This window comes from Lipotes vexillifer, unplaced genomic scaffold, assembly GCF_000442215.2.
Source record: "Lipotes vexillifer unplaced genomic scaffold, Lipotes_vexillifer_v1.1 scaffold393, whole genome shotgun sequence".
Taxonomy (NCBI): Eukaryota; Metazoa; Chordata; class Mammalia; order Artiodactyla; family Lipotidae; genus Lipotes; species Lipotes vexillifer.
In genome coordinates this window covers 2,485,423-2,493,206 of record NW_006774564.1, presented here as the reverse complement: position 1 = coordinate 2,493,206, position 7,784 = coordinate 2,485,423, and the positions used below count along the sequence as shown (strand labels likewise).

Below are 7,784 nucleotides of genomic sequence, written 5' to 3'. Positions count from 1 at the left end.
CCTGTTGGAAAATTTTTGCCCCCCCCCCCCCCTCCCTTTTTTTTTTTTTTTTTTTTTTTTTTGTGGAGGGAGGGGAAGAGGTGATCTCTAGGATCAACTTCCGGTAGAAGTGCAGCTCTCCTTTGGCCATTGGAGGGTGTGCTGTCCCACGGATGTCTGGGCCTGGGCCTGGGGCAAGCAGAGAACATTCAGGCAACTCTTCCAGGGCCACTGCCCTCTGCAGTCCCACTCTGCCAGTGCCCACAGCTCACTGCTGCCCTGAACCAGTTCATCCAAACGGGGTGGGGAGGGATGGCGAGGAAAGGAAGGTGGGGAGGTGTTTACTTGGCTGAATCTCATGCCCTTTGTGCTGATCTTCCAGGGTGACTCCCTTGGCCTCCTTAGACCTTGAATTTTTTTTTTTTTAACCAATGGGAGAACAATGTATCCTGGGACGCTTGAGTCTTTCTGGAACTTCTAGAATTCAACACAGATGCAGAGCAAGGGGTTTTAAAGATATTTCTTACCCTCTGACTGGCTGAAGGGAGCAAGAAGAATACAGGATATCTTAGGTCCATGTTTCCACAAAGCCACTGAAAGCAGGAATTTCATGAGGGTTCCTTCTGTCACCTATTTTCCATTTCCCTCCTTTGTTCCCCAAACTTGCCCACGTGCAGCAGCCAGCTCCTGTCACCATCTCTCTTTCAGAGGACTCCTGATGGATTTGACTCGGTACCACTGAAGACATCCTCAGGAGGCCCAGACATGGACCTGTGAGGGGCGCTGCCCTGCCTCACCTGCCTCCTCACCTGGGCGCATCACCTTGCAAGCCTGTGGCAATGTGGGTGCCAGTTTCCTGCAACACCCACTGCTGGAAATCTCTTCGTTGTGGCCTTATCAGAAGAAGTTTGAATTTCAGATCTTTGTTTTTTTATAGAGTACCCAAACCCTCCTTTCTGCTTGCCTCAAACTTGCCAAATATACCCACACTTTGTTTATATATTACTCCCTCGCTTGCATCTTGTTTCCCAAAATGGACCAGCCATTGGAGCCATAGCTTCATCTGCTCATATTTCTTATAGCTCTGGAACAAAAGTATTTCTCTCTTTTTAAGTATAGAAACTCCCTCCCCTGTCCTCTTACTTAAGGGCACAAGCAGCTGGGAGTCTCCCTGATCATATGCCCTCAGCTCATGATCTCTTTAGGAGAGAGGCTGGGTGAGGAGGGTACTGGGCATCCCCTGATGAACCAACTACACGGTTGCCTGGATTCATCTCTCCTGGATAACCAACTCCAACTGGTATAGTGGATAGGCTGAGGGCCAGATGAGTAAGCCCTGGGTAAGAAAGGGCTTGATAAGCACAAAGAGGCAATAAAGGAAGGTTTTATTTTGTTTTTTAAACTGGGTCCTTCATTCCCTTTCCTTGAGTATGCTATAACTATTCTCACTGGAGCCAAAGGAAAATGTTCATTGAGAAAATGGGAAAAGCCCTGATGGATCTATTCTCCCCCCAACCCACTGCGGTTTTGTTTGTTTGTTTGTTTTTTTACCTCCCATCATCTCCCTATGACACTAAAGGGAACCAGGTAAGCCCCAATCCCAGATGTTCTAGCTTTATTCTCTATTTGCTTCTACCCAGAAATGACAAACATTGCCAGTGAGGAAAATTCCTCATCCTTGAGTGCCCCATTCCTAGAGGCTTGGGCCATATTAGGGAACAGGTGTGTCGTATTTTGAAAGAACACAAGGAAGTCAAGATTTTAATGGGGCCCTACTAGAGAGCCAGCCCACAATGGGATGGACCTGAGGTGGCCATGATGTCTGCTTCTAAACTTAATTCATCTGCTCAGCCACAGAATAAACAACCTCAAGGCTGGCCATGAAGGTAAGGCATGGACGTGTAGCCCATGCCCCAGCAGTAAGTAGATCCAGATCAGTCTTCAAGGAGGAAACACTAGGGGAGTTGGACAAGGTGTTCACCAAACCGGGAACCCTTGCACTTTCATGCCCCTGTCCTTCCCTTCTTCCTGTTCTCATTTCCCTTGTGTGCTGAAAAACTAAAAAGACTTCCGGCCCCACCTTCTGGCAGCATCTGTTTTGAAAGGTGAGTAAAGTGAATGTCCTCTGTGCCCCTTTTCTCCACTTTCACAACAAGTATAACTGATGAACTTTAAGTAACTAGAAATGGTAAAACCAGAGCAAGAGTTTAAATTCTCTTTTTCTTTCTACTAATGGCTATTCTCCTTCCCTCACTGTCAGGCTAGAATGACCATCCTTGTTCAAGGGCCCTGTTGCCCATGGTTTGTGCCTGTCTCCTTTCTCAAGTGACCATTTGGTGACCAGATGGTAGGTGAAGAATGGAGACGGCACTTGTAAGTGGTTTGTCTGCCACATGATGGTTTGCTGATGTGATTGGCCACTGCTGCCTTGGCAATGGTCTTATAAAATGGTCAGTGAGAATTGGAACCCTGCTGTAACTTCTGGCCAACAACCGCATCACTGAAGACAGGCAGTCCCTTTGGTTCAATAAATCTAGAAGCTTTTCTTTGGTATCTAAATTCTCCCTCCTCCTGTGGGACTCAGGCTCTCAGAACCTGTGGCCATGCTGGAATTTCTCCCAGTGGATGCAGATAGCCACTTCCAAGCTCCAGCCTGAAGTTTTCTGTAGCCTCAGCAATACCCCAGGCAACTGCCTTTCCACCGAATAAATTTCTTTTGTGACAAAGGCCATGGAAGAGTCTTAGACTATTCTAGAATCACTCAGAAAAAGTACATACCCCACTGACTTCTTTATTCTGACATCATGAATCTGAGTGCCCCTAGAGCAAACTCAAACTCTATTGACTTAGTCATAATATTTTAAGGATCTCCTTTCTACACCCCTTAGCGTACCGACTTCTGCAGATCTTCCCTGCATCCTGCCAGGAACTCCTGAGTTATGCTATCGGGGTCACCTGTTGCTCCCCTAGCAACTTAGACACATGTTAGATATTTTTTAATAGCTCTATTGAAGTGTAATTCAAATACCATACAAGTCACTCATTTAAAATGTACAATTCAATAAATTTTAGTATACTCACAGAATTGTACACCCATTACTACAATCAAATTTAGAATAGACACGTTATTTTATATGGGACAAGCTTTTAGCAAACAAAGGCTATAGCATTTTGCACAAGCTATTGGAGGAGGGAGTGTGGGCTCAGGAGACAAAATACTTAAATCCCATTTGGTTACTTAGAGTCAGAGAACACACATGTAACTCTCATCATGTAGGTGTTACCTGTATTTGGCTGGGAGTACAAATGAAGATTGTGGTGTATTCAAGGACAGGGATTTCTTATGCCAACAAAACTTTTTTATTTTTGGTCTCACTCTACATTAAAGATAAGACTGACTATATTTATACAACAGAGACTTTGTAATGGATTTTTCAGCTTTGTGAAATCAAGTTTTTGTCTCATCAAGACTGGTTGGATTTCCTTTTTACTCTGTATTCCAAGAGTTCGTAGATTGTTAGGGGATGGGTATCGCATGTCACACTTTTTTGTGAAATAAAAACATACCTTTCAGCTGTTTTTCTTGAACATAGGTTGGATGGCTGGATGGGTGAGTGAGAAGTGGTAAATGTCCTTGAAGCTTAAACTGAAGAGAAGGATTCTGGAACCCCAGAGTGACAGAGAAAAGAGCATACTTGGGAGCAATAGGGACCTATGCTAGAAGCCTCTCACCGCCTGCTGAAGAATCAGCCATCAATCAAAGCCTCAGTTTCCACAATAATAAAACACACCTGATGATGCCTTACCTCCCAAGATTGGGTGAGGATCGAAAAGGAGAATACATAAAACACTTGGAATGTCAGTTCCATTCCGTTCCAGTTCAGTTTTCCCTTGGGTGGCACTGAGGCCAGCCACATAACAATGTGCCTACAGAGACAGGTAAAATTAGCTTATTTGGGTATGACATGGATTATTATGGACTAGATGTGGATAAAACCCTAGAGGACATCAAGGACCCACAATTTCCCAGAGCAGCTGGATTTTCCCGCTTCCGTGCTTTCATTCACTCTAGTTGAGGGCACTTAATCCCCTAAAAAGAATTCCCTCAGCTGACTAGTTGTGACCCAAATTTGTTTTGGCTGGGTGGTACCTGGGTTGTACTGGTGGTTAAATATTTTAAATATCACCCCTGCTTATAGGATCAAATCTAAACTCTTAAGAAGGAAAGTAGGAAGCTCACATTACTTTGGCATTTCTGTGTGTCAAGCCTGGACTAAGTTCTTTCATAACACTGCTCACCTGGTTCTCAGAACAGGCCTAGAGGCAGGTACTAGCCCCACTATAATGAGGAAACTGCATCTCCAACAGATTTAGTAATATGGCATACACACTAACCCTAACTGCACATCCTTATACTCTAACCACACTGAAGTTTTTACTGTCCTTCAGTCATAAGCTCTGTCATTCTATTATGTTAATTTGTTATACTTATCAGGTAGCATGAGCATTTTAAAGGAAGATGTCTGTAATCTAACGATAAAACTAATGGAGAAAATTCCTAAGGAAGTTTGGAAAGGTCAGAATTTTAAGGCCATCCTTCCAATTATACTGATGACCTCCTTAAAGTATTAGCTCAGTGGCCCTCCTCCCCTAGGCCTGGGCCCCCTGCAGCCTCAGGAACACCCATCACTGTTTTGAAACTTAGCAAGCAATACACTTTGGCACTGCTTTCACTGACTGAAGCAGACAGCTCCCACCACAGACTTGCCCTCAGAAGATTTCAGGGAAGCCAACCCTTTGAGGACAGTCTTCTTACATGCTTTCTTCAGAGCCTGTAGCTCCCAACACTTCCTTTCCACTGCCTTTTATCTTTTTTTTTTTTTTTTTGCCCGTGCTGTGCTGCATGAGGAATCTTAGTTCCCCTCACTAGGGATTGAACCTGCACCCCCTGCACTGGGAGCACAGAGTCTTGACCACTGGACCGCCAGGGAAGTCCCCCTTTCCACTGGTTTTAAACCTAACATTCTCGGTAAGCGGAACCTAGGGGGTCCAAACCCAGACAAATGCCTTTCCTAAGCCTCCCTATGGGTCTCTACTAGTCAGCTCCAGTACTGTCATTAGCCCTGTCCTACACCTCAGAGTTGGCTTGGCAGAGCCTTGTTGGGGAGTAGGATAGCAATGCCGTATCCTCATGACAGGTGCACAAGCAAGTGGCAGAAGACCAAGGTCTTAGCACAGTTAGCTTTGGGGCATGGTGTGTGGGTCTCTAAACTCTTGGTAAAGTGGAAGGATGGGGAACAGTATGCCTATTCCCAAATCCTTCAAATAAGCTCTTCTTTACTGCTTTCTTTAGAGCCTGTAGCTCCCAACACTTCCTTTCCCCTGCCTTTTTTTTTTTTTTTTTTTTTTTTGGCCGTGCTGTGCTGCATGAGGAATCTTAGTTCCCCTCACTAGGGATTGAACCTGCACCCCCTGCACTGGGAGCACAGAGTCTTGACCACTGGACCGCCAGGGAAGTCCCCCTTTCCACTGGTTTTAAACCTAACATTCTCGGTAAGCGGAACCTAGGGGGTCCAAACCCAGACAAATGCCTTTCCTAAGCCTCCCTATGGGTCTCTACTAGTCAGCTCCAGTACTGTCATTAGCCCTGTCCTACACCTCAGAGTTGGCTTGGCAGAGCCTTGTTGGGGAGTAGGATAGCAATGCCGTATCCTCATGACAGGTGCACAAGCAAGTGGCAGAAGACCAAGGTCTTAGCACAGTTAGCTTTGGGGCATGGTGTGTGGGTCTCTAAACTCTTGGTAAAGTGGAAGGATGGGGAACAGTATGCCTATTCCCAAATCCTTCAAATAAGCTCTTGTTATCAGGGAGATTCTTGGATAACTTCGGCTCCAATCAGCAGCCAGAATATTTCACTGTAAAGGCCTGAACATTATAAAATTAAAATATGATGAAATCTTTGTTCTAGGAATTTTCAAATAGATCCAAGACATGACCTCAATATCTTAAACTGCCTTCAAATCTCCTAAATATTTTCCCCTTGGAAAAGTCTACTCAAGTGTCTCTCTAAAAGATTCTCCAACCCTGTGATCTTAAGGGTTGATAAAGGGACAATTTGGTTCATCCAATAATCAGATTAAGAAAGGTATCCTAACTCTGAGGCAGGAGAGCAGGTATTTTGAACTGAGGTAATCTGGGGACGAAAACATGTAGCCACACTCTTGTCTCAAGATGGAGAAGAGAGCAGAGGTTCAGAGAGAAGGTCCAGTCTTAGGACCCAAGCTTGTAAGGTGGAAACTGGCATCTATAGGAGGTGCCAGCTTCCAAGGCAGTGATTATACTGACAGGCCTTGTCTTAGATATGCCCTTTAACATGAGAAAGAAACAGGCACTCATTTTTCTTCTATGGGGCAATTAGAGCGAAGCGGGCACAGCTGGGGAAAACACACACGAGGAGGCAAAACCCGCTAGCGGGACTGACTTGAACACATCCGGTAAGCCCACGCCCACCCACCCAGTCCTCCTCTGCGCGGCCCCGCCTCCTACGCAGCCGCTTCCGGCCCAGAGTGGAGGGCGGGCTGCACACTCCCGTTGCGCCTGCGCGGGAAGTGGGAAGGGGGGTTGTTCTCGCGCCGGTGCAGTGCGGCAGTCACAGGGCGGCTGCTGTGGGAATAACTTCCCCTCTCAGTGTTGGCCCTGGAGAAGGAACGATGGTGCTGGATCTGGATTTGTTTCGGGTGGATAAAGGAGGGGACCCAGCCCTCATCCGAGAGTCGCAGGAGAAGCGCTTCAAGGACCCGGGACTGGTGGACCAGCTGGTGAAGGCAGACAGCGAGTGGCGACGATGTAAGTACCGGGACGCGCGGAGTATCCCCGGATGCCGACCGCAACTTCGTTTTTTGGACCTCGTTACCGCTCCTGAGGTTCCACCCTTCATAAGATCCCCTCCCAGGTTGCGGTGGCTCCGAAGCTGTCCCTGTCCACCCGGGGGGCCGGACCGACCCACTTTTCTCCTCCGCCCGGGCCCTGCGACCTCCCTTCCTGGCTAGCTGGGTGCGGGTCGCTGCTTCTGAGTCTGGGAAAGGAGCATGGCGCGTTCGCATCAAAAGCTGTCAAGCCTTACGGCCGCAAGGATAGCCGGAAGAAAGCCAGGTGGGAGGTTTGGGGGGTTTCCCCTTTCCAGCACTTATCTTTGGTCGCCTCCTGTCTTCTCATCTTCAGCAAGGCCAGAGTGGTCTCCCTCTATCTTGATAGAATCAAAGGTTCCAACCTGAGTCACATCTGCAGCACAGTAGGTTCACTCCGTCCATATTGGAAGCATTTTGGGACTGTGGAGGCCGCTCCTGGCTAAAAACAGTGATCCCGGAGCTTTTGGGAAGGCCATCCCCCTGTACTGTGGGCAAACTTTTAAGAACCGAGAATAGTCTTACGTAGTAGCTCAGACATGGGCAGAGGGGGTGTGGTGAAGCAAGAAAATTCTTGTAATTATTGAGGCTGTTTAAAGTTTTCCTGGGAAGACATTGGCAGAGTTGGGCTAGATCCTGGAACTGGACCGGGCATCTTTCATGAGGCTAAATAAAACCGTAGAACCCTCTGCCTATCAACCTCTGCCTAGGCTAGCTGGAGTAGTCACTAACTGGCCCGATGCTGTCAAACACGTGATTTTTTGTCTGATGCAATAGGTCTGCCACCCTCTGAGAGACAGGTTTATGACAGCGCACTGCATAGGCAGTCGCTGTCCAAAAGCGTGGATTTCTATTAGGAAAGTTGATTTTCCTAAATATGTAAGTATCATCCGTGTAGGG

At 46.9% G+C, this 7,784-nt stretch overlaps 2 protein-coding genes across 2 annotated transcripts in view; both read left to right on the top strand.

The window, feature by feature from the left end:
• Window positions 1–756, top strand: part of ELAPOR1 (endosome-lysosome associated apoptosis and autophagy regulator 1) — a 68,133-nt gene extending 67,377 nt beyond the window's left edge. The window contains exon 21 of the mRNA XM_007449363.1: window positions 688–756. Within this exon, the coding sequence (XP_007449425.1) occupies window positions 688–756 (69 nt within the window). The remainder of the gene's footprint in view (window positions 1–687) is intronic.
• A 5,840-nt stretch (window positions 757–6,596) lies between these two features.
• The window catches only part of SARS1 (seryl-tRNA synthetase 1), a 16,603-nt gene continuing 15,415 nt past the window's right edge, over window positions 6,597–7,784 (top strand). The window contains exon 1 of the mRNA XM_007449327.1: window positions 6,597–6,825. Coding sequence (XP_007449389.1) covers window positions 6,690–6,825 — 136 coding nt within the window. The 5' untranslated portion in view covers window positions 6,597–6,689. The remainder of the gene's footprint in view (window positions 6,826–7,784) is intronic.